At 36.8% G+C, this 26,725-nt stretch overlaps 3 protein-coding genes across 4 annotated transcripts; all 3 read left to right on the top strand.

Annotated features, from left to right (window-relative positions):
- The first annotated feature begins 8,241 nt into the window (after positions 1 to 8,241).
- Positions 8,242 to 14,934, top strand: LOC105212345 (serine protease gd). 2 transcript variants are annotated; one of them, XM_054229790.1, is made up of 5 exons: positions 8,242 to 8,712; positions 8,852 to 9,054; positions 10,926 to 11,079; positions 11,142 to 11,751; positions 14,385 to 14,934. In XM_054229790.1, the coding sequence occupies exons 2-5, from the start codon at positions 8,854 to 8,856 to the stop codon at positions 14,797 to 14,799; spliced, it is 1,380 nt and encodes a 459-aa protein (XP_054085765.1). In that variant the 5' UTR covers positions 8,242 to 8,712; positions 8,852 to 8,853; the 3' UTR covers positions 14,800 to 14,934. The 2 variants fall into 2 exon arrangements, with proteins under 2 accessions (XP_054085765.1, XP_011182549.2); XM_011184247.3 differs by having other exon boundaries at positions 8,243 to 9,054.
- Positions 14,935 to 15,149: 215 nt separating this feature from the next.
- Positions 15,150 to 18,004, top strand: LOC105212344 (transmembrane protease serine 12). Its single transcript, XM_054229778.1, has 4 exons — positions 15,150 to 15,718; positions 16,122 to 16,287; positions 16,736 to 17,375; positions 17,450 to 18,004. The coding sequence occupies exons 1-4, from the start codon at positions 15,497 to 15,499 to the stop codon at positions 17,865 to 17,867; spliced, it is 1,446 nt and encodes a 481-aa protein (XP_054085753.1). The 5' UTR covers positions 15,150 to 15,496; the 3' UTR covers positions 17,868 to 18,004.
- Positions 18,005 to 19,864: 1,860 nt separating this feature from the next.
- LOC105212343 (serine protease gd) lies at positions 19,865 to 25,644 on the top strand. Its single transcript, XM_011184245.3, has 4 exons — positions 19,865 to 20,526; positions 23,678 to 23,843; positions 23,908 to 24,517; positions 24,578 to 25,644. The coding sequence occupies exons 1-4, from the start codon at positions 20,299 to 20,301 to the stop codon at positions 24,993 to 24,995; spliced, it is 1,422 nt and encodes a 473-aa protein (XP_011182547.2). The 5' UTR covers positions 19,865 to 20,298; the 3' UTR covers positions 24,996 to 25,644.
- The last annotated feature ends 1,081 nt before the right edge of the window (positions 25,645 to 26,725 follow it).

Below are 26,725 nucleotides of genomic sequence, written 5' to 3'. Positions count from 1 at the left end.
TGTCTTTAATAAAACATATGTTTATTGCTAGAAAAAAAATATTAAAATCAAATAAAGTCGCTGTTCATTAGGGTGTTCACCCAAATATACTTCGTCTGCAAGGTTTTTGCGTCGACAAGGCGAAAATATTTTTGTGCCATATATTCCAGACTTAGAGGGCATGTATTGGCAGAAACTGCATTTGTCTAGGCGCTAATTTGTCGTGTCGTTTCAGCGCGAGTCCGGAACTCGTCAAAGAAGTGGCATCACTGCTCTATAAAAAGGCATATTCGTTTTGTGCAAAAGCATGAAATAAGTTTGCCTTCTCAGCATCGGAATATAAAATTATTGCAATCAAATTATATAGTTCATTCGAAATATTAAATATTTGTTAAAAACTACCATGAAATCGATATACATATTTCCAACCAGAATCTGACTATGAACATTCAACATACAAAATATTAGTTGCACTCGAACTATTTCAAACAAGTAAGGAAAAGCTAAGTTCGGGTGCAACCGATTATTTTATACTCTCGCAATTTATTTAGAGATTTACCTATATTTTCGGGGAAAAATTACCCTTAGCCACTGAGTTCTTCATGTTTGATATCAGGGGACTTGAAAAGTCATGGTTAGATTTTGACAATTTTTCCACAAGTGATGTCACAGCTCAAATACAGTATTTGTGTAAAATTTTATTTCGCTATCTTTATCGGCAACGACAATCTCTCGCAGCGGAGAGAAAACAGACTGCCTACCTCGCAACGTTGCAAACGACCACAACACGTGCGGGATGGGATAGATACCGAGAGCTGAAGAGGGAAGCGAGACGCATCTGCAGACAAAAAAGAAAGAGGCCGAAATGCGTGAGTACGAAGAGCTTGAGAAGCTGGCAGACAGAGGTAATGCTCGAAAATTTTATAAAAAAATGAAGCAAGTTAACGAAGGTTTCAAAACCGGAGCATCCTCATGTAGAGACCAAGGTGGTAATCTGGTAACCGATGTCCAGGGCATACTGGGATTATGGAGGGAACACTTCTCCGACCTGCTGAATGGCAGTGAGAGTACAACACCAGGAGATGGCGAACCCGATCCCCCAATCGATGACGATGAAACAGATGTTCCATTACCCGACCATGAAGAAATTCGAATAGCAATTACCCGCTTGAAGAACAACAAAGCAGCGGGGGCCGATAGATTACCGGCAGAACTATTCAAATACGGCGGCGAAGAACTGATAAGGTCATCAATAAGATAAGGTCATCAGCTTCTTTGCAGAATATGGTCGGAAGAAAGCATGCCTGACGATTGGAATCTCAGTGTGCTCTGCCCAATCCATAAAAAGGGAGATCCCACAATCTGCGCCAATTACCGTGGGATCAGACTCCTAAATATCGCATACAAGGTTCTATCGAGCGTACTGTGTGAAAGACTAAAGCCCACCGTCAACAAACTGATTTGACCTTATCAGTGTGGCTTTAGACCTGGAAAATCGACAACTGACCAGATATTCACCATACGCCAAATTTTGGAGAAGACCCGTGAAAAGAGGATCGACACACATCACCTTTTTGTCGATTTTAAAGCTGCTTTCGACAGCACGAAAAGGAGCTGCCTTTGCGCCGCGATGTCTGAATTTGGTATCCCCGCAAAACTAATACGGCTGTGTAAGTTGACGTTGAACAACACCAAAAGCTCCGTCATCATTGGGAAGGACCTCCTCGAGCCGTTCGATACCAAATGAGGTTTCAGACAAGGTGACTCACTATCGTGCGACTTCTTTAACTTGATGTTGGAAAAAATAATACGAGCTACAGAGCTAAATAGAGAAGGTACAATCTTCTACAAGAGTGTACAGCTCCTGGCGTACGCCGATGATATTGATATCATCCGAAGCAACAACCGCGCCGTTTGTTCTGCTTTTTCCCGCATGGATAAGGAGGCGAAGCGAATGGGTCTGGAGGTAAATGAGGACAAGACGAAATATCTCCTGTCATCAAGCAAACAGTCGGCGCATTCGCGTCTTGGCTCCCACGTCACTGTTGACAGTCATAACTTCGAGGTCGTAGATAATTTCGTATACCTGGGAACCAGCATCAACAACACGAACAATGTCAGCCTCGAAATCCAGCGCATAATAACTCTTGCCAACAGGTGCTGCTTTGGACTGAGTAGGCAATTGAACACTAAAGTCCTCTCTCGACGAACCAAAATCAAGCTCTACAAGTCGCTTATCATTCCCGTTCTGCTTTACGGTGCAGAAGCTTGGACGATGTCAACATCAGATGAGACGACACTAGGAGTTTTCGAGAGGAAAATTTTGCGCAAGATTTATGGTCCTCAGAACATTGGCAACGGCGAATACCGCAGACGATGGAACGATGAGCTGTACCAGTTATACGACGACATTGACATAGTTCAGCGAATAAAAAGACAGCGGCTACGCTGGCTAGGTCATGTTGTCCGAATGGACGAAAACACTCCAGCCCTGAAAGTGTTCGATGCAGTACCCGCCGGAGGAAGTCGAGGAAGGGGAAGGCCTCCACTTCGTTGGAGGGACCAGGTGGAGAGCGACCTGGTTAAACTTGGGATCTCCAACTGGCGCCGAACTGCGAAGGAGAGAGAGAGGTGGCGCACTATCGTCGATTCGGCTATAACCGGCTAAACGGTTGCAACGCCAATCACATCTTTATCGGTTCCTTATGTATACATTACAAAGTGAACGAATCAGAAGGATTCAAAATTGAGTTATATGGGAAGTAGAAGTGGTTGTGAACCGATTTCGCCCATATTCCACCCGTGTCATCAGGGTGTCAAGAAAGTGTTATATACCAAATTTCATTGAAATCTGTCGAGTAGTTCTTGAGATATGGTTTTTCATCCATAAGTGGGCGATGCCACTCCCATTTTCCATTTTGTAAAAAAATCTGAGTGTAGCTTCCTTCTGCCATTTCTTATGTAAAATTTGGTGTTTCTGATGTGTGGTGGGGTACATAAGAGAAACGATTGCAGAAAGTTTGGTTTATATAGCTTCATTGGTTTGTGAGATAAATACAAATAACCGATTTAGGGGTGGGGCCACGCCCACTTCCCCAAAAAGATTACATCCAAATATGCCCCTCCCTAATGCGATCCTATGTTCCAAATTTTATTTTCATAACTTTATTTGTGGCTTAGTTATAGCTCTTTATGTGTTTTTGGTTATCGCCATTTTGTGGCGTGCCAGTGGTCCGATTCCGCTCATCTTCGAACTTAACCTTCTTATGGTGCCAAGGAACACGTGTTCCAAGTTTTATTAAGATATCTCAATTTTTACTCAAGTTACAGCTTGCACGGACGGACAGACGGACAGACGGACGGACGTACGGACGTACGGACAGACAGACAGACATCCGGATTTGAACTTTACTCGTCACCCTGATCACTTTGGTATATATAACCCTATATCTAACTCGTTTAGTTTTAGGATTTACAAACAACCGTTATGTGGACAAAACTATAATACTCTCTTAGCAACTTTTGTTGCGAGAGTATAAAAAGATCCATAATATTAGCATTTCACCTCTACGAGTAACTTAACGCTAACCAATTGTAATCAGTTCCAGTTAAAATCGTTCATGTTTCCGCAATTTTAAAAATGAACATTATAACATTATGCATGAGTGGTAAAACCCTCCCTAGATGTATCAGTATGCATATACATTAGTGATAAGCGATATTTCACTACCGTTGATTTTTGCACCGTGATTGAAAATCACAAATAGCAACTGCGATCAATTTTTGTAATACTTTGAGTCCGATCACTGTAGCTATAGAAATTCAGTGATTCTTGTTGGATCACAGTAGCAATAGCAGTTCATTGAAATGTGATAGCAGTAGCAAATACTAAAATCACAGGGATTTAAAAATTGCAATTTCGCTCATCATTAATATATGTACAATATTTACCAGCCGGGAATACATATGTACATATGTATGCTTCTCGCACTCAATGGTTTCCTTATCGCATTTCGCGAAATTAATGATTTGCCTTTTTGACCTATGTTTTTTCAGAGATTAATTCTCATTTAAACATCTTTGTCTCCTATGTAAACATGGAGCGTATAATTATAGTAAACGCATATACATATGTATTTATATATTCAGAAGGTATGAAAAACACTATTGAGAAATTTTTTTGTGAACCATCGCACAGTGGGGCCAATGGAGATCATTTCTCGGATTAATTAACTGGAGCTTTATTTTTATAATTTTTGATTATTTTATATTTTATTCAAATCCAGTTAGTCACAACAAATAGTTTTTAAGAAGATTTGGATGCAGCTGTAATATTAAAATAATGGTTTATTATATATGACTATAGAATTGAAGCAATTCCAAAAAGTTCTTATTTAATATCGATGTCATCTGTATCTAAACTCTCATTGTAATAATTGTCACCTTCACTAACATCATCATCGTCATCGTCGACGTCATCATCATCATCATCATTATCATCATCATCAACATCTTCACTATCATCATCGCTATTTCCATACTCATTACTTATAATTAAATCGACAGCCTCTTCTGGTAAATTTTGCAAGTTCTTTTTTGGCAATCTTCGCATGCTTGAAATTATTGGATCTGAGGTTAAAAAAAAAGAATTGAGAATATCTTGATTAGACTTTTCGCGGCTGCACTTTCTTGAATGGAATTCCCGATATTTTTTTAAATCTTTATTGCGAGCTTCTTGTGCTTCTTCTGATAATTGGCCAATAGGCAAAATTGCGTTATCAATAATTTCAGGTCCGTGTATAAAGTATTTGTGCAAAGTCGGGGGCATGTTGTACCACGGATACAACTTAACAAAAAGTTTTGCTGTTTTACGTGAAAAAAATCGAAATTTTTTGTTGTTTATTTCATACCCACTAGATACCACAATTAAAAGAATTTGCATTTGCTTTATCAAATTTAAATTTGTAGAGGTTATTTCAGCAGACTTTTCTGCATTTTAAAAAAAACGTCTGGCGGTATTACCATCATTTGTGTTTCCAAAGCCAGGTTTTGGTTGGTCCACTATTAATCCTAAAGTTTCTTTAAATTGCTTCTGAATTTTTCGCTTCGTCTCAGAAACGATTTGTTTTTCTGAATCGGTTCTAGCTTGCCATTTCTGTATCGGCAATTTGTATGAAATATGTAGGAGGCTTTCAAAAAATCTAATCCAGCCGTGAAGAATAGATAAGCCAAATTTCAAGTTTTCTACATTTACAGGTCTTTCGGTCATGTCTTCTATATTGTTAAAATCCTTAGTAGTTGCCCCACATAAATAGCACTTTTGTGTTGATGTAGTTCCAGTTAAAGCATTGCACACCTTCCCATCAATCATTGTCAAAATTAATTTGTGATCCACATATACAACTTTGTCATTAACTAGTATAATTGTGCAAATTAAATTCTTAATTTCTTGTTCTACCCTTTCCTTTTCCGTAATCGCCACAGATTTGGTTTCCTTCACAAATTCAATTTTTAGGGGCCTACAAAATCTAGTTGATGATGGTCGAGGATTTTTCCAAATTACTTGTTCAGCCAACATAAGTTTTAGAGGCACAATTGTAGTTAAAAATACGGAGGAATCGATACCATCACATCCATGAAAAGCTTGCTTGTACGAACTGTGACCAGAGCTTCCATCAAATCCCCATTTAGTATACAGTTGGAGTTTTTGGTTAATTAACGAGTCAATACGGTTTTCATGAATTTGTATTAATCGTTCTGCTGTGTGGTTTAATAGTGCTTGTAAACTTACTTCAGCGGAAGTTTCGCTTATTGTAATGCACCGATATTCTGGATAGCACTTTTTTTTCTCGTTTTGTATAATTTTATATGACGGAAACTTATCTGGAGCAGATTGTCTAACAACATTGTATTGGTAGCGAGATAGCTTAGCTTCTACGAAGACAGCTAGAGCTTTAAGATTTGACATTTTTGTACTGACTACAGGTTTCTTTAAACTTTCGTTAAACCTTTTGGCTGTTGATGGTGAAAAATGTACGATACTACGTATCGCTTTTGATTTTTCTACGGAGCCGGTTGTTCTTAATTTAGTTTCTGCTGCATGAAGTAAAACTGGTAACTCTGTGGTATCTCTTAAAAATTTAGTTTTTTTAAATTTAGACGAATCACTAGAGTCACTAAATGAAATTTCTTTTCGACCTCTTTTACATGCTTGACCTAGTGGAAACCCAATTGACGATTGTAGCCAATTCTTATTAATATCAGATAGAAATCTATCTTCCCTTCTATGGGCCTTATTCCATTTTTTCTTAAACTCAAATACAAATTTTTTTATTCGTTCATTGAAAACTTGAGAGTTGTCTTCAGAATAACCAGTACGTTTTTTTAGCTCTTCTTTTAAATGCATGATTTTATCATCCATTGTCCTACAGCTGACACAATTGAAAATATTGTACAAGCTGAGGCGAGTAAAAAAAACGACGTTTGAGCATGTTCCTGCAAAATTTAATCACATGACTCTTAAAATATGGTATATTAAAACAAAACAAAAAATAAAAATATAAAATAACAACAACAAAAGCAACGAAACTCCAACAATATAAACAACAACAGTAAATGTAACAACAAAAACAACAACAAAACCGTTAGGCGCACAAGCTACAGTCCAGAAGCAAATTTAATTTATAAATTGCATACGGAATATTATTACAAATGCGAGGATATCTTCTGAGGCGCACTGATGCGCAACCTAAATTTCTCTAAAATAACATTTAATTGTTCAGGCTTTCCAATGGTGTTTAAATCTTATCTGAACTCAATTGAACTACCAACTTTTTGTCTACTTAAACTAAGAAAATTAATTTTTTTTTGGACTCCATATATATAATCTCAAAAAAACATACTTTTGCAATTATAACTTTACACACAATTTAGCAAACTAGTTCAATTATTACCTGAGTTTGATGGTTCCATGGTTAAGTTTTACAAATTTTTAGAATTACTTTACAAAAACACAATTTACGTACAAAAGATCTGCGGCTTTAAAAAACAAAAAATTAGATTTTTGTTTCACAAATATCAAGTTTGTAGCTTCACTACGTAAGCACTATTACGTATTTGACATTTATTTTTTTGCTTACTGATGTAGAATTTTGTGTACTTTAAGCAAGTATACTTAGTTTTGAAGGATCTTCATATATTTTTTTTTTTAATTAATCCGAGAAATGATCTCCATTGGCCCCACTGTGCATCGCCTCTATGAAATTATTAACGGCAGTACCGTTACACACGCACCCAGCAGTCAATTCGTCATTATAAATAAGTAGGTTTATATACATTATATACATAGTACATCGTGGGATCTGGTAAATTTTTGCACGCAATATTTTAAACACAAATTTAATAAAAACAAGCAGTCCTGACTCAAAATTATAATATTCATTGCTCATTGAAGTTACTGAATTCTTTTGAAATCTACGGTTAAGTACACTTATGTGTCAGTGAAAATTGGACATTGATATTGCTGGATAATGAAGAGCTGTGAATAAGCTTTCGTAGGGAAATTACAAGAAAATTTATTGAATTTTTCTTTAACTGAAATTTGTACGAAGTAAACAAGAAGCACATACTTAACTCTACAGCGCTTCATTGCCTTAGCAAATCACTTTAATTTACTACATTTGCAGATTCCTTGTGAATTCTATTAATTCTGTAATTATTTGGTTTTTTACATGCAAATTCTTAGATTGTTCTTTTGATTCTTCTAAAATGTATTTAAATTTGTCGGCCTGAGGAAGTTCACAGTAAATACGAGCACCTTATCGCTTCTCGCAACCAGCATTCAGCAATTCAATCAATGTTTTTAAATCTGTAAATATGTAGAGTATGTATGCACTTATGTACTTATATATTTATGTATTGATTAGCATTTAATTCTGGACTCTCAGTGTTTAGCTTTGAGATCGTTTTATTTTAGTGTTGCGCTATAAGAGCTGCGCGAGCGCGTTATCAGCTGTCGAGAAAATCGCTGCGATTGAGTGTTGCATTAAAAAACATTTCGCGCTTCATTGACTTTCGTTTACGCTTAGAAAGCAAATAAGGCTTGTTTATATTTGATGTATCGCTAGTTACACAATGGAATATGCTTAAATATAAATATATGTGCATACCAACAACTGTTTTCAGAGAGGAAAAAATCATCACAGATATTTTAGATCTATCACTGAACTTGTATGGAATCTCTTATTTCACTATTAATATTTTTTTCTGCGAAATCTAAAAGACATTGATTCTTTATTGATATAATACTAAGACAGTGTCTTAATTTGATCAGTCCCTTGTAGGGTGCTCTCAGTCAGCATTGTGCCGCACTTAAGCATCAACTTGTTTGCATACTTACGAAGCTGGCTGGCGGGCTTAAGTGTGCACTTCAACTTGTTGCAGCTAAGCAAGGCGTCCGCAATTGCTGTGAGTTGCTTGTCGGGTTCGGGCTCTTGGTTGCGTGAGGTGCGTGTCGATTTACGCAGAGTACACATGAAACAAAAATAGAACAAACACAACCGTACATACCAATAAGAGATATTTGAGTGAATTCAATACAAAACAGCGGAGGTCAATGAAACAAATATTCTGAAAGAGATATGTTAATTTCTCAAAAAAAATTTCATATGTGAATTGATGAAAGTGTAAAAAATATATTATTTTTATGTGCAAATGAAATAAGTGACATTTTTGGTGCGTAAATAATTTTTCTTTGGTGGTAACTTTCACCGCCGGTTTGTTGCTTTCTGTCATCTTTTTTGCAAAAGTGCTCATATGAGAACTTTAATATTTTAAATTAATACCAGTAAATACTCATATTAACAAAATACAGTTATGGCGCAGTTTCTGCTGATATTTACTTTGCTACTCCCCCACTTCTGCACTTCACAAGCACCAGTGACCTCTCCATGCGAGCAGCATTTCAGCTACGTACACGAGGGCAATGACTACTACGGTCAAATCAAGTTGGATCGCTTGGAGAGAGGACGCACAGAAATTAAAGTGGCATTCTCGCAACGCGACTCATTAACTTCGGTAAGTAAGTCAGGTGTGCAGAACCTACAAATTTATATGACGAAGGAAAAGAGTTAAATGAAGGACTAGTTTTGTAACAGTATACAATTATATATATGTACATATACATATGTATGTATGTGAGCGCATTTCTTTTAGCCGATCGACACACTCTTGTTATTTTTCAACATAACTGTACAAATTGTTAGGATGCCTTCCGCTAATAAAATGTTTAGCTCCATAAACGGGTTACTTTCTTAATAAATTTAGCCAATAAATTTGACACTAAAGCATTGTTCGTAGAAATATGCATAAAGTGATAACTCCAGTGCGCACCTCGTTTAGCCGAAAATGTAATACAAGTTATTCTAAAAATTCATATAAAGGTAAGCTATATTTTTTATGAGAAACCGTATAATTGATATTCTATATAATGGTAGAGACATGCAGAAGTGATCCTATTATCACATGAAGAGAAGGCTGCATAAAGAAAACGGCAGATTGTTTCAAAACTGAATATATTTGATGTTTACTTCAGAATAGAAGAATGTAATTTTTATCGATGAGAAAAATACAGTTCGAAAGAATTTAGCTTTCTACTGGCATCATTTGAAAGAAAATTAGGAACCAATACTAAGTAGAAACTCTGATCGTGGAAGTGCTATGATTTAGTCAGCATTTTATTAAAGGAAGATCCATAATACACTATGTTCCATCAAAAATGAACAGCGAGACTAACACAGACATGTTTCAATCATGTTTTTCAAATTCACTGCTGTATGTACATATATATGTAATTGGCGTAGGCACCGCTCATGCGATTGTAGCCGAATCAATGATAGCGCGCCATTGATCTCCCTTTCTCCCAGTTTGGCGCCAATTTGAAATACCAAGCGAAACCAGATCGCTCTCCACCTGATCTTTCCAACGGAGTGCAGGCCTTCCTCGTCCTCTGCTTCCACCATCGGGTACTGCATAGAACACTTTCAAAACTGCAAAAAAGAACTCACGACGCAGTTCTTAAGGCCAACGATGTCAACGTCATCTGCATACGACAGCATGTGCCTCTCTTAGTGTCGATCGTTTTTTCACGGGCCTTTTCCAAGATTTGACGCATGGGGAATATCTGTTTAGTTGTTGATTTTCCAGGTCTAAAACCACACCGATATGGTCCAATCAGTTCACAAGTGTTCCCCCCATAAACACACTATGCCCTGGACAGCAGTCATCAAATTACCTCTTCGGTCCCTACATGTGAATGCTCCGGCCTGTATACCTTCTTTGAGTCGCCTCATCTTTCCATAACATGCATTACCTATGTCGGACAGCTTTGCATACTCTTCATACTCACACATTTCGGCATTTTTCTTTTTGTGTCTGCAAATGCGTCCCGCTTCCCTCTTTAAGACTTGGTATATATTAATCTATTTATAAAAACGCGAAGTAAATTCATATATTCTGAAATTTTTTAATTTGTTTGTTTGTTCGCTCATTTACATGAATAGTGCCATAACTCAAAAAGCACAATTTATTGAATATATAATTTTTTTAAAAGTTATAAGTTGTTAGTCATATTAGTACCAAAAACTTGATAATGGACCGGTTTTCATCTGTTGAAGCGGAATCTCCTCCGCAGGGATCCCCATCGAAATCTAACCTAACTACTGATTAATCCAATGATATATTCTAGTATGTATTGACGATATCTATTAATACATCCATCCTTAACTAAAGTAATATCTGCAATAGGGTTGAGCTAGTGCAATCTTGTAGTTATCAGTATCATAGTTGTTTGTAGGAAACCTGTTAGATAGTTTTAACACATTTCTGTAAAAGAAGTAACTAAAAGAAATATGCAGCTAATAATGCCTTAAATACATTCCACAACATAGAATTACTACGGTCGTATTAAACCATATCCGGATGGACCACTACAAATAAATCGCGTTCCTGCCTTATTTCGAGTACATTTTCCGAATCCGAGAAAACCACCAAAATTAACTAAGCTCAGCATCAATGGCAATGTACTCTGTTCTGGTTCAGGATGTACGTATGAAACCAATATATTCACGCACAATGTCAAGTCTCGTTTGATAACTTTCTTGCAGATTCGGCGCCAAGCAGTTGGTTTGAGCTCACATACACCGTAAATGCCAATGGTGGAAATTCACAACCTCCCGCTACTGAGCCGGCACCGTCTTATCCACCGCCTCCGCCATCTACCCGGCCAAGCACAACTTATACCACCTACTACACTTCAGCGCCAGCACAAAGACCTGCATCTACGCAGACACCGAACGCCACACCAGCACCGACAATATTCTCCAATATCTTCCTCTCTGAACGCTTTCAACAAAACACCACCGTCACCTGCGGTACTGAAGGCAATGTCGTCCGACCGTTTCTACATGGTGGTAAAGAGTTGGTACGCGGACAATTTCCTTGGATGGCAGCGGTCTATCGGAAGGAGACTGTACATAGTTTATCTTACATTTGTGGTGGCTCATTGCTTTCGCAGAGAAGTGTTGTCTCAGCCGCGCATTGTTTTCAAAATTTACCCGCTACACAGGTGGCACTCTTCCTCGGTCGCACAAATTTGGAGAGTTTCAGTGAAGATGGATTTGTCACGCGCGATGTTGAACGTTTGATAATACATCCGGATTATAATAGTCTGCCAGATGCGGATATTGCAGTGATGCGTATGGCGGCCATTGGCAGGTGAGTTTAACCAGATATGGATAGATGTTTATTGAAATCTTATATGTTGGTGACTTATTTATTAATAGTAAAGGTAAAAGAAGCGCCAAAGCAACCCCGATAACTGAAAGTGAACGGTTGAAAAATGGATTTATCAGAAAATATATTCGCCCCCATTGCGAGTGTCAACTGGCAGTAGAATAGACTCCAGTCGATTGAGTCGATTATATTTTAATTTGCTATTGTGTAACTTGAACGACAAAATTCAAAAATTTCTAACGATTTAAAAGCAAACTGCCGACAAATGAGCGATTAAAAAGCATCATCAAAGGCACCGGTAGTCGATAATCACTCAGTAGTTGGAGCTCCCAGAACGGAGCTACCTTTGAGTAGTTGTTGGTGGAATTAGCACAATAAACAATGAACAATATTAATAATAGCTCCAAAGCTTTAGGGCAACAGACGCTAATTAGTATATCTCAATCTAGTTTATGGTATATGTATAAGGGTGTATATGGGTTATTCTACGATAAGAGGTAACTTGTGCGGCAATCAGCTTAAAGTATTGTTTTTGTCCTTTATGTTGCTATTTTTTTTAAATGAATCACATCATATTAATGTAGTGTATTAAATAATATTACAATTTACTGCATAATTAAAACATTTTTTTCTGGTCAAGTCCAAAAAAAAAGTCTCTCCCCTGGCTTGTCCCGTTGCTACTTTTCATTTAACTTTTGGACAATACATACATTTTTTGTATGAGATGCTAAACCAAAACTAAGTTCAATCGGAAGTAAAATAATTGAAATTAAGTATTGTTAAATAAAAAACAAAATAATTTTGTTTATTTCATATAATTTTTAAAATTAACTTTTGTACTGAATTTTTTATGTATCTACCCTGCCAAATTTTGTTTCGCTTGTACGACATAACTTCAAAGACGATCACATTGAAAAAAGTGCTCATGGGCTCATTTCAGCCTGAAATTAACAATAATAATCGCGAAATCCGTTTGAGTAGTTTTTTAGTTATTGCGCCCCGATCGTGCGGTGTACTGGATTCGAAAACTGATTTTGTCTCTCCCCTGGCAAGTCATATAACGTATAATATTAATTTAATTTATTTGCTTTTATTGTCCTAAGTTACTAATACTGTGATAATTAAAGTGAAATAAATAATTAACCCAAAAAATAATTCAGTCAATTAAACCAATTAAATTTTCAATGAAAACGTCTCTTCCCTGGCAGTTACGGCATAAATTAGAGACCAGGGGAGGTACTATTCATCACGACACCCGGACCGGAAGTCGTGAGCTGTTTGAGTCTTGATACTTTCTTGCGTGAGCTTCTGAACATGACCTCCCCCACCTCCAACCATCACCAGCATCAACAAACTAAAAATATTAGCCTCGCAATCCAACGCCGAATCGCTCTTACCAACAGATGCTAGTTTGGACTGAGTGGACATTTAAATGTTAAAGTCCTCTCTCGATGAACCAAAACCAAACTCTACAAGTCTCCTATCATCCCCGTTGAAGAAGCATTGACGATGTCAATATCCAATGAGACGGCACTAGGAGTTTTCGAGAAAAAGGTTTTGTGGAAAATTTATGGTCCTTTGAACATTGACAACGGCGAATACCGCAGATGATGGAACGATGAGCTATACGACGACACTGACATATGTAGTTCAGTGAATAAAAAGACAGCGGCTACGTCATGTTGTTCGAATGACGAAATCGCTTCAGCTTCGAAAGTGTTCGATGCAGTACCCGCTGCTGGAAGCAGAGGAACAGTAAGCCCTCCATTCCGTAGGAAAAACCAGGTTTATATGACATTGTTTCTATTGGTATTTCCAATTGGCGCCAAACAGCAAAAAGGAGAGATGACTAGCGCGTTCGCCTATAATCGCATAAGCGGTGCATACGCCAAATATATGTATATAGATATACATATGTATGTAGATATAAATAAGATCAGGTTGGCCAGACTCTCCCCATGCCAAATCTTCTTTTGAAAGGGCAGAGGATATATTACGTCTTTAAAAAGTCAGAAATGTTTTTGAAAGATCTTAAGAAATTATATTTAATATTTGTTTCGTTTATTTATGATAAAGAGTGAATTTATTGATTTGTTATTTCTATTTTAGGGTTTATTCATCTAGGTAAGAGAGTACCTTTAATTTGTGATACTATTTTAAATTAATTTTTTGCTTTTGGTAAAATAATTATCTACCATAAACTCTACGTCTCTCCCCTAGCCGACGTTTTTACCCTGGTCGTCGAAAAATTAATAAATATGTATTAAGTGACTTGCCCTTACGTGAGAAGATAAATAAAAGGGACAAAAATCATAATATAGGGGTTTCATGAAAAAATCCAAAGTGGCCGTTCTTCGGACGTTTTCTCTATGCAATTGAAACCTCTTATCGTAGAATTACCCATATACGAGTATACATATTTAGACTTTAAATACTTGTTGTACCTTCATAAGAATGGTAATGTATATGTTAATAATATATTATTCTACCCTACTATTTGAAACATGTTAGATATTTAAGTCTTTCAAAGTTTCCTGTGAGTTCTGCAACACAAAATTTCGAAATCATTTATTCTAAACCCTTATTTTTGTTCATTTTCTACTCTTCCCACACAGTTTTACCGATTTCATTCGTCCTATATGTTTGTGGACCGAAACGACACAAGTCTCACGCGTCGTCGGCCTCTCAGGCACTGTAGCCGGTTGGGGCTCCAATGAGAATGGGCAGCTTGTCTCACCGATCGCCAAGAGAGCTGAAGTGAAAATCGTAAGCGAAGTGGATTGCATACGCTCCTCGGCAGTTTTCTCCAAACTAGTGACGAGTCGCACATTTTGCGCTGGTAATCGTGATGGTGTTGGGCCCTGCATGGGCGATTCGGGCAGCGGTCTGGTTCTGCAACGCAATAACCGTTGGATGCTGCGAGGTATAGTTTCATTCGGACAGACCAATCGAGGACAGTGTAATTTGTACGAATATGTGGTTTATGTTGATGTGGCGCAGCATTTGAATTGGTTGGAGGATAATATGTAGTTGATTTGAAGACAATTAGTTTTAATTATGACTTTTATTTATTTATTCTGAATGGTTGTATTTTAAGAAATACCCATTAAAGTAACGTTTAGTAAAATATGAAAAAAGTAATAAAGGAAATCGGCAGAAACTTGATGGGGTAGTTTCTTTACTAATCTTGGTTATGTGTTATACATATATATGGGAAACATTGTGAAAGCTCGTTTCAAACAATAGCAACAATTTTTTGGAGTCGTTTAAATGCTTTTGTATGGTACTTTTGCTGAAAGTTTTTATGCAAAGAATGATCACATCATCTGTCACTGGCTTAGCTCGCACCTCAGTCAACTGTCACACCGTCGTTGTGTAATCTACACTGCAGATCTTAATTCAGAGATTCGCAACAAATATTTACCTCAAATGATTTGCCAAGTTCAGACGTGTTGTCATTCGCTTTGCTCAGCCCGTTGCGTCCAGTTCTATAATAACAGTGTAGCAGCAGTTGTGCTGCTGAATTACTGAGGCACCAGGTATTTCCCGGCACCAATTAAGTAAGCAAAGACAAAAAATAGAAAAAACAAACACAGTGTAGTGCAATCAAGAGGCGTTGAAATAGTGCTCGTGCTCACTACGCTTAGCCATTAGTGTGTGTGCTCTTCCCGTTGAACGGAGCGTCGGTGTAAATCTTCTGTTTACTCGCGAATATCAGCAGCTCAGCATGTGCTCTGCAAATCTACACACGCTCATATTTATCTGCAGCATTTCGACGCTGTTACGCTCTGCGATCGCGCAGCTGGAGATACCACCCATAGCTTGTCCCGAGTACTTTCGATATGTGAGCGACGGCTTCACCTACTATGGCCTGATCACATTGCCGCAAGTGGCAGTGGGTAGGGCTGAAGTGCGTGCGCATTTCTGTCAGCGCGGTCTGCCCACTTCGGTAAGTAAGCGTATATTACACATTTATAAGAAATTTAAAAATAAAACTTAAGGTGATTGAAGTGCGGTTTTTTGATGATAAACCAGTTTATGTGTTCTACACTGCTTTGCATCATCTCAGCGATGCATTGTGAGATCAAGCATTTTTTAATATACAATTCGAATTATAAAACTTGTTAAATTTTATTTGAAAATAACAGATTAGATCTTAGTTCTTATTGAAATAAAATCGGCTCTCAAACGGAAAACAAATTTTGAAAAATTTAAATTTAAAGAAAATTTAAAAATGGGTTTAATTGAATTATAATTTTCATCTTACCTCATCAGGTACCTTCTTTACATTCTTTTACTATAATATATCGCGTCCGAATATTGTAATATTTTTGTTTTGTTTTTTTCTAAAGGGTTTCCATGGTCGCATCAGTCCGTATCCGGATGAGAGCACCGTTGTGCGAAATGTATTTAATCATCAACCTGCTACTTTTCGTGTGGATTTCGATAACCCCAGCAATCCGCCGAAATTAACACTACTTTCATTAGATGGCAACGATTTATGCTTGAGTTCTGATTGTGAGTATTAAATGCATTTATTGTACATAGAACTGTTTGAATGAAAGATATCGACTGTGTGCGTTGTAAGACTGTAGTTTCGTTTCTTACGGAGCTGTAATCCAATAATTTATAAGTACATACGTACTTGTTGACAGTAACATTCAGTAACATCAAGAATAGGCGTTTTACCAAATATATATCAGACAGTTGTTTCTGAAAAGTGTTTCCACTGGCTCTTGCTGGTGAAAGCATTCCCTCTTAGAAAACATTTGTTTATACTATAAACTAAATGATTTATTTTTGGTTCGAAAAAGTGCTTATGACACACTGTTTAATAGTTTCAAACTCCTAGTCCACTGATTAGATAACCATTGCTCAATAATATAAAGGTAATATCATTATTTATGTGGCATTTGAGTTAGTCTTCTTATTTGTCATAAAAATAACTTTAATTTTCCTCTTTCAGATCCACCACCTAATTCATGGTCGAAACTGTTTTACCAACTGTATACATATAAGGCCGGCGGAAATAGCATAACGATATCGAATGGTCCCATTCGATTGAGGCCAATTGACTTAGACCCTAGACCGAATTATTATCAAACTGACCCTATCTATCCACCGTTCGGACCCAATTTCTTCCGAAATCCGAGTGTTAGTAATAAATTTAATACACCAACAACGAGATCAACAGAAGTCACGCGAAAACCTACAGTAAACACAAACAGCGCAGTAGCTTCAGGTGACTTAGCAGGAATTTGTGGTAAAGAAGGTAATGTGGTCCGTGGTTTCGTCTATGGGGGAGATGAAGTCTCACGTGGTCAGTTCCCTTGGCTAACCGCAATCTATAACAAGGTCCCAGATGGGTTGAATTTCAAGTGCGGTGGTACTTTGATTTCACGACGTACTGTAATCTCAGCAGCGCATTGTTTTAATGATTTAAAAAAAGATCAGATTGTGCTCTACTTTGGACGATACAATCTTCAGAGCTATAGTGAAGACAGCATTGTACTCCGCGAAGTAAAACAACTCATTATCCATACGGATTATGTGATCAATCAACCCAATGCTGATTTAGCCTTACTACAAATCGAGGCGCTCGAAAAGTAAGTAAAAAATATTAAAAAAAAAAATTAGTTGTGGCATGCATATAATATTATTTCTGCTTTATTTGCAACAGATTCTCAGAGTACATAAAGCCAATTTGCTTGAGTGAATTAGATGAGAGTCCTCCTGTAGGAAAAACGGCTTCAGTGATTGGTTGGGGTTATAAGAGTGAAGAGGAAAAAAACATATCATCGCTACCGAAAGTAGTCGATGTCAAAGTCGTCAGTAATGGCGACTGTCTAAGTTCTTCGGAGGCGTTTCAAACAATCGTCACAGACAAAACGATTTGTGCAGGCAATCGTGATGGCACTGGACCCTGTATAGGTGACTCAGGTGGCGCTTTAATGTTGTTTCGCAATAATCGCTGGGTTTTACGAGGTGTTGTTTCTGCGGGTCATTCATCTCATTACCATTGTGATTTGTTTCAATACGTTGTCTACTGCGATACTGTGAAATATATGACATGGATTAGGCAGAATCTTTTGGATTAGTACTAAAATGAAGTTATGTTCTGAACAACTAATTCTTATTGAATCTGATACTATTTAGTGCTAAAATATTAAGAATAAAATGTTGATAAATAATACATAGAATATAATAGTATATATAAATGTTATAAACTTAATAACTTGACTTGTTATTATTACTTCGTCATAAATATATATCCGAATAAAAGTTGTGCGGCTACCAGAGAAGTAGTTTGTTGGAGTCAACCACTCCACTCCATATCTAAAGAAAAAATTGTGTACTATTGTGCTAATATTTCAAAAGTAGATGCCATATTTTTCCCGCTCTTTTGGCAATTTGTCAATTTCATTGTGGAAAGATATACGATCGAACAACGAGTCGCTATTATTAAAATTTACTACCGTAATTCGAAGTCAGTGGCCTCAACTTCAAGAGCGTGGACGTAGCGCCAGTGGTGGTAGTCGTCATAATCGTCCTGTCAGATCAGAAATTGAGCGCCTAGTGGACAAATTTTAATCCACCGCCACAGTAAAAAATGTTCCCGTGCCAGTTAGACAAAGAGTGGTCGTAGTGTCGAGAATATTGCTGCCGCTTGCACATCAATTGAGGAAGACCCAAATCAGTTCCTCACACGTCGTTCTCAAACGTTGGGCATCTCTGTCACGTAACTGTGGCGAATTTTGTGAAAGGATCTTGGCCTACATCCTTCAAGATCAAGAATAACGGAAGCCGCTTGACCATCAGAATCGTCGTATGTTCCGGAATTGGGCTGAACAACAAATCCGAGAAAATTACGGTTTGGTGCGGTTTATGGGCCGGTGGCGTCATTGGGCCGTGATCAAGGCCGGCACATTGCTTGAATTGATAATTCTTACAATCCGCACAATGATAACCAAATAATATTTGGTCCGAATTGGATGACATGGACATGGACAAGATGTGGTTCCAACAGGACGGCGCCACAAGTCACACAGAGAATGTCACAATCGATTGATTGAAAACCAAGTTTGGTGAATGTGTTATCTCACGAAAGGGTGAAGAACTTCGTACGAATATCGAACGTGAAATTGCAGCAGTATCCAATTCATGATTGGGGTTATAAAAATCCTTGACTATACCCAGTTAGAAGGTTATGTTATAAATTAGTGTATCTTTCGTAAATGTAAATTTTGATTTGAATTGTGTCTACAAAATTCATTAATCCTACACGTAATAATTTTGATTAGATAGCTATTTTAGAATACTCGGAAAAATAAAAGAACGAAATAAATTATTTTATTATTTATCAACCTTTTGAAAAATCTTAGTCGCTGTGCTTATCTAACTGTAAACATTTACTAGGTATAACACATCGTCAATATATCTACATATATACAAACTTACTGAACCAGTTGAAAAAAACCCAACCTTCTTTTTACTACGTCCACCAACACCCCACCTTGATGTGCTTATCTTCATTGTTAAATTGGGATTCACAAAAGAACAATGTCCGAAAAAAGTATTATTGTTATTGAAAACCGGTTGCAGTGAAATCGAATGCTCTATTATATAAAATAAATGTTGCGCTCAGCGAAATAGCCTAAGTGCGAAATTATCAAAAGACAAAACAACAAAAAATTAATAATAATTGCCGATTGCCTCACGATCATAATGAAATTGCCGTTGGCGCTCTCTCTCTTCAACACGCCAAGACGAGTTTATTTTGCTCACAATCAGCTGGTGTTCGACAGCATCACTGCCGATAATGATCAACGAACAGCACCTTAAAGATAAAATTAATAAGAAGTTGCACGTTTTGTTTACAAAACAAATACACGCTGGTAACACTTCATATTAGTTTTACCGCTTTTTGATTGTTCTTCATTTTGCAAATCATTGTCGCACATTTGCGGTTTGGAACAACTTTTCATAATTATCTAATAATTCTCTCAAATGAATCTGGATGAGAATGAAATTTGAAAACGTTTTTCAGCTAGAGTTGCTCAGAGTACTCATGCAATAGATGCTACAATATTGAACGTGCTTTTCGGCATTTCGCTCATTCTGTTCGCGTAGCTCAACGTGTCCAGATACGAAAACAAATTAGCGCGGTTTCGAAAACCAAGAATCTAAGCTTTCAATAGCCGAAAGAGTGACGTAAAATCATTGCTTTCGACAAGAATAAAACATAATTTTAAGGCAAATTGAGTGAAAGTTTAGAACTTAAAATCTAATTTGAAGTAATTGTTAAAGGGCAGGCGAAAACCAAAATCCCTATATATAGTTTTATATTATAATCTAACTTTACGAAATAGCCAAAGATTACCATACGTTATACTTAGATAGTAAAGCGGCAAGTAAAGCACAACAAATAAAAACAAGTGAGAACAATAAGTAAAGAAAGCAAATATAAACAAATCATTAAGTTATATATACTACTCCAAAAAACTCGCATCCTGCAATTGTAATTGTGCAATGATATACGCTGTTTTGCGCTGTTTCGCATTTCTATTCTTCTTATTTCACTTATGGCGCCTACCAATTGGCGCCTATGCTCAGGAAATACCTTCGATTGCCTGCCCCAATTACTTTGAGTACCTCAAGTATGGTAATGGCAATATCGGACGCATTACATTGCCCAATGTATCGGGTGGCACCACACGACTGGATGTGCGTTTCTCTCAGCGATATCCTGTACAATCGGTAAGTACTACGGTGTGCAATCAAAGATCGCGCCAAAATAATCATTGTAAACAGATAAGATATATGGTATTCCGTCATACAGGGTAATCGAGTTTTACTGGAAATATATAATTGGACTAGACTATGGAATAGAACCCAAATAAGGCAAGGTCTAGCGGAACAGATTTCTAAGGGTGTTTGATCATTATTAATTTAAGACAATGTCATATTTCTATATGAGTTACCAAAAGAAATAGTCTCTGCACCTAACGATGTATACCCTTTCTATTAAAATCGAATCGAACCTAATGGGAAAGTGTAGGAATTTTCGAATATTCCAAGAAATTGAAATTAACATTAAAATTGATAGGAAAAAATAATTGTTAAAGGTTATGTATTAATGAGAGAGATAAGTTGCAATATTTATGTATTGTGGCTAGATTCTCAGTATGGTGAACATTTTTTAAACCATTGGAAAAATAAAGTAAAGGTTTGTTTATATATGTATATTTTTCATATAATATATGTATATGAAGCAAGCGGTTTTTTTTGGAAATTGAGGTTCAGTTGAATCGATAAGAAAAGGCTATATATCAATACGATTATAATACAGAATTTGCAGTACAGTAATAATAGTTCGTCATTCCATGCTTCATAGTTTCCAGTCGATTCCAAGACGATTTGTTGAAACCCAACAACAAAATTCACTCTATACATTACTCTAAGTTGTTGATGGTTCATTGCAGTATTAATAACTGGCATCATCTTCAATAGCTCATTATAGTTGTTCTCATTGTCTAGGATTTTCAACAAAGTTTAAAACTTATGCAATATGGTGTTGCTATTGTACCAGTACAAGCAATTACCGAGGAAGCGACACGAGAATATTCGTCATAGTAAACATGATTAAAGAAATTAGAAAAGAGTTGTTGTTGAAATGTGTGCGTATTGAAATATGATTGCTTGACGTCGGTGTATTTCTCAGTATCATAAATTATTGTTCATTTATATCGCCGCTCCACCGGCTCCATTAAACCTCTAAGCTGTGTCCAAGAGGTTTTACCAAATATTATGGAAATAATAATACCTCGCACATGTGTGCGCACATACATGTGCACAACTGAAAAAAAGAAAAGAATTTGAAAGACAAGCATCTGGAATATAATAAAAATGATAATAAATTCAAAACTTGGGTTTAATAAAATCGTGTTTATTTTAAGACTTAATTATTTAGCATCATTGATAAAAACTGGAAATTCCTGAACGTTTATTTGTCTTTAATAAAAATAAAGTCTGATGTTAGCAAATTTCCGTGTACAATACACATGTATACGAATTGATTGAAGCTCTTGTTGTTCATAAGCTACAAAACCTGTTCCGGTTGCAACATTTTTGGAATAAATCATTTCTGCCGACTGCCTCTACAGCTAATATAAATAAATGCAAAAGTTGTTAGCGCCAAATTATCACTGTGATGGATTATTTCTTGTGGGATGGAAAACCAAAATCCAAACGGATACGGATGTGCATAACTACGACGAACAGCACATGTGCGTAGGGATGCAAACATCGTGAAATGAAACATCGATGGTTCGATGTATCGATGTTTCTTCAAAACCCATCGAAGTCAAAAACATCGGCCATTATAACATCGATACATCGAAACATCGATGTGTTCTTTAACTTTTTTTTAATTTAGTGTGAAAAGCTAAGGGATACAGAAACAGAAGCATAAATAAATGAAATGTAGTACGTCTTAAGTTCAAATCAAACGAGTATTCTGTTTCACACTCATCCGAAGATTCTGTTGTATCAGCGCGATTCATTGAATTTTTTATGAAACAAAAAAAAAGTATTTCTTTTAGTCATAGCATCTTTAAAATGCAGTAATTTGAATCTCTGATCTAACGGAGCAGCCTACGTCAGAATTAAATTGTATAAATAAATCATAAAAGTAACCGCAGTATTGTCCAAGCGCACATTCCCTTAACGAATTCTCTGTATTTTGCAAAAATCGAATTCCAATGTAATAAAGCGTATCCAAATAGAGGGTTTCGATTTAATACCCGAAAAAGTGTGAAGTCAAATTTTTATATAAAACATCGACATAAAACATCGTTGAAAGTGACATCGATGCATCGGTATTTTTAGATTCAAGACATCGATTCAAAAACATCGATACATCGTTTGCATCCCTACATGTGCGTGACTTTACTAGCAACACATATGACAACATAAGACAATGAGGAACTTATTTGAGGAAACAGTGTAGCTCTGAGCTTTCCCTTCCTAACCAGAGGATGTTAATATAAGTAGAGTAATAATACTACTAATACAATAGGATGGTAATGTGGCCCCATTAATAAATCTCATATAAAATTCTATATAAACATTATGAACACTGTTCTTACACATATGAAAAGTAGGCATTTTCTAAGCACACCCATACCTCTTAGTAGAGCTGTAATCTTTCATTGTAAGAACATTCTATTCTTCTTCCATTCTATTAATTCTAATTCTAATTTTATATTTTTACGAGTTACACATTGCCTTTTAGTCTAATTATGAAAGGAAATGAGTTTCATAATTATCAAACTTTCATGGACCAAACAAATTTTTCCCGGGAGATTGAGACATAAGTAAAAAAAGTAAAGAAAGCCAAAGTTTGGGTGCAATCAAACATTTTATACTCTCACAATTTATTGACATACCAGGGTACAATATATTTAAACTATATAGTTTCTCTCACTTAATTTGACTAAGATATTTCACATATTAACCGATTTATAAGGTATTAAGCCCATCGTTTTTTTGAAAAACCTATAATTAGGAGAGATTTATCGATATCCGGGGCTTTGAAAAGTTTCAGTCCGATATCTACAATTTTTCGTCAAGTGATGCAACAGCTCAAATACAGTATTTGTGTATTTATTTTATTTTTTTTTTTCGAAGATCAAACTTTGACTCTTCATAGCATTTATCATATAAGTTTGACGGAAAATTTTTATACACCATTGAATTAAGAGGAAAGTGTAGATTATATCCATATTTTTTAGTAAACTCTTTACAATGAATACCGTGTCGATGACAATTCTTCAGTACTCGTAAAATATGGAGTTGGCCTTAATTACTTTTACATTCGTTTAATTATAATTGTTTTGCTTTATTTCAGAACTACTACGGTCGTTTATCGCTCTTTCACGATCAGCAGTCAACGTTAAACAACTTGGCGCGTGGCCTTCCTATTACCTATCGTGTGGATTTCCCATTTCTTAATGTTGTGCCGAAATTGACGCGTATTGCCATCAATGGCGTCACCGTTTGCGCGGCATCTGAGTGTGAGTAATCGCATACAATAAATAATTTAGCAAGACTTTTTTCTTTACTTTTTCCATTTTGTAGATCCCCCTCCAAGTACTGCTTTGGATCTCCAGCATACGCTGCAAACTTCAACTGTGAGCGGTACAAATCCGCTCAATAGTAATTTCGGTCCCGTTTTTCCCACCGCAACCAATACTATACCCATTCGGGTTGCACAGCAACCTCAATTTGTTAATCAGCAGCCTCAAGTTACAAGACCGAGAACTGTGCCTAACAATCCCGTTAGACAGCAGCCATCTACGTCGAGATCATCAATCGCTGGGGATTTCTCGCGATGTGGTGTGGAGGGTAAAACGGTGACGCCATTTATTCATGGTGGCGTACAGATTTCGCGCGGCCAATTCCCCTGGTTGACCGCCGTCTATCGGAAGCAATCATCCGGTTTGAGATTCTTATGTGGCGGTTCACTGGTCTCGGCCAACACAGTTATCACGGCGGGACATTGTTTCAAACTGAGTTCGATTGCCGCTTCTCAGGTGGTGGTCTATTTGGGTCGTCACAATTTGGAAAATTACAGTGAAGTCGGTGCTGTTGCCCGAGATGTACGCAACTTGATTATACATCCCGACTATAATGGTCAACAGTTGCCAGATGCGGATATCGCAATATTGCACATGCAATCACCTGTCGGGTAAGCCGCCACCTTAGTCAATATATCATGTATATAATTCTATTTAATGTTTTCTTACAGTTTCAGTCAGTTCATTCGTCCCATTTGCCTGTGGAGTGAATCCCCGGACAGTTCATATGTTGTTGGCCAAACGGCATTTGTTGCTGGCTGGGGTGCGGATGGGAGAGGTAATGAAGTAACAGCGACTCCTAAAATGGTCGATACGGCGATAGTCAGCGACAACGTATGTCTACGCTCTTCGGAAGTTTTCAGTAAATTGACAACACCCCGCACCATTTGTGCGGGCAAACGGGATGGCAGTGGCCCTTGTATGGGCGATTCTGGTGGCGGCTTGATGTTAAACCGCAACGGTGCTTGGACGTTGCGTGGTATTGTATCGGTCGGCATAACTAATAGGGGACAGTGCGATCTGACCCAATATGTAATATACTGCGACCTGGCGAAACACTATTCATGGGTTAGAAGCAATATTGTTTGACCGCAGTGTTATGCCAGTCACACTAATGCTCAACTACATCGTAGACTGTTGAAATTTATAAGAAACCATAAATAATTTATTAAAATGAATCGGTCGATTTGAGAGATTATGGCCCATGCATGACGATGTCGTTCACAACGTGGGTATTTTAGTAAAACTTTATTGGCAGCCGCCTGCGTTCGCATAGACATCGTCAAAGCAAATAGAACTTCTGCAGGGATAATTATTATACTAATACATATTTACTTTAACGACACTTAATTCTTCTTTCAAGATTACTGTAATATTCAGGCATACAATACAACACAACATGTAGCACATGCATCACGTGTGTAGAAAAAGTTGAAATAAACAAATTTCGTACAAGTATAAACGCTATTAAGTTCTTAAACTACCATATATAATATAAGTGATATTTGAATACTGTCAAATCGGAATAGCTAACTCTATGCCAAATCAAACATTTTTAATGCAACATGCTTAGCCGACAACTAAGAGATTAGGAATATGAAATATATTTATCAAATTTAATAAAACAATTTTTATTAGAATAAGTAACAAAGACCTTTGTTGAGATCTATTTAAGCATTTTATACTTGTGAATTGAAACTGTGAGTCGAGTACAATATAACGGAAGGACATAAACTATTATTTTGACTATGCAACCTCTTTTGTAATTTTTTATACCCTAGCAACATGTTGCAAAGATAACAAACAACTAAAACTAAACGAGTTAGATACAGTGTTATCTATGTAAGTGATCAAAGTGACAAGTAGAGTTAAAATGCGGATGTCTGTTAGTCCGTGCGTCCGCGGACAGATGGAGCGATAACTTCCGTAGCACTCTGACTTTCTTTCCCATATAACAATTGATTCGATTACTTTGCAATATATATGTAAATCAAGAACAAATGAAGATATTGGAGTAAAACATTGCACAAATATAAAATCGTTATGGCATCGCTCTTCCAAAAATTGTTGAAATCTGGTTAGGGCCCCAGATATGGAACATTAAGACCTCAGTGCCTATGGAAAATTTTTCACCAAAACTAAACTAATATGTGCTACTATTAACATTGAATCGATGGGAAAGTGATATATCAAGTGCTATTTTAGAGTTGGTTACTCAAACAAAAAGTTTTCTGGCGACGAGAAGCGTTGTCTATTATGCATTCCCAATATATGGTGCAGATGCAAAGACACGGTGAGATGGAGGTTTGTTCCTGATACGATACTAGTAAAAAGGAAGTGATTGTTTCCAGTTATCAGTATATTTAGAGACGAGCCTAGCACTACATAATTTCGCGAGATATGTATCTTTAAACTAGAAGTAAACTTTAGATCCATAAGAGTAGAGCCTCGTTAAGGTTACTAAAAAATAGAGTCATGTTTTGCATAGATATCCTCCTCTTATAAAATTGCGGTATTCTTTCAGTTAAAAAAATAATTTGAGAAATATTTAATATTTACTTATTTTAAACTATAAGAATAGATGATATTTGGTCCTTTAAATGCTTTTCATTCATTTCATTATACTCTCGCAACAAAAGTTACTAAGAGAGTATTTCCTTGGGACAGTGATAGGGTTGCTTTCGAAAATGGGCAAAATCGGACCATTGACTCGCCCACAAAATGGCAAAAACCAAAAACCTATAAAATGTCATAACTAAGGAAGGGGCATATTTGGATGTAATTTTTTTGGAGAAGTGGGCGTGGCCCCGCCCCTAAAT

This window comes from Zeugodacus cucurbitae, chromosome 2 (genome assembly GCF_028554725.1).
Source record: "Zeugodacus cucurbitae isolate PBARC_wt_2022May chromosome 2, idZeuCucr1.2, whole genome shotgun sequence".
NCBI classification, from domain to species: domain Eukaryota; kingdom Metazoa; phylum Arthropoda; class Insecta; order Diptera; family Tephritidae; genus Zeugodacus; species Zeugodacus cucurbitae.
This window is presented reverse-complemented; position numbering and strand designations above follow the sequence as displayed.

Excerpts from the sequence above, each read along its gene's own strand:
- LOC105212345 (XM_054229790.1), top strand. The coding sequence starts at position 8,854 with ATGGCGCAGTTTCTGCTGATATTTACTTTGCTACTCCCCCACTTCTGC. Across the intron at positions 9,055-10,925 it reads AACGCGACTCATTAACTTCG|AATTACTACGGTCGTATTAA; the intron begins GTAAGTAAGTCA and ends TCCACAACATAG. Across the intron at positions 11,080-11,141 it reads ACTCTGTTCTGGTTCAGGAT|ATTCGGCGCCAAGCAGTTGG; the intron begins GTACGTATGAAA and ends ACTTTCTTGCAG.
- LOC105212344 (XM_054229778.1), top strand. The coding sequence starts at position 15,497 with ATGTGCTCTGCAAATCTACACACGCTCATATTTATCTGCAGCATTTCG. Across the intron at positions 15,719-16,121 it reads AGCGCGGTCTGCCCACTTCG|GGTTTCCATGGTCGCATCAG; the intron begins GTAAGTAAGCGT and ends TTTTTTCTAAAG. Across the intron at positions 16,288-16,735 it reads TTTATGCTTGAGTTCTGATT|ATCCACCACCTAATTCATGG; the intron begins GTGAGTATTAAA and ends TTCCTCTTTCAG.
- LOC105212343 (XM_011184245.3), top strand. The coding sequence starts at position 20,299 with ATGATATACGCTGTTTTGCGCTGTTTCGCATTTCTATTCTTCTTATTT. Across the intron at positions 20,527-23,677 it reads AGCGATATCCTGTACAATCG|AACTACTACGGTCGTTTATC; the intron begins GTAAGTACTACG and ends GCTTTATTTCAG. Across the intron at positions 23,844-23,907 it reads CGTTTGCGCGGCATCTGAGT|ATCCCCCTCCAAGTACTGCT; the intron begins GTGAGTAATCGC and ends TCCATTTTGTAG.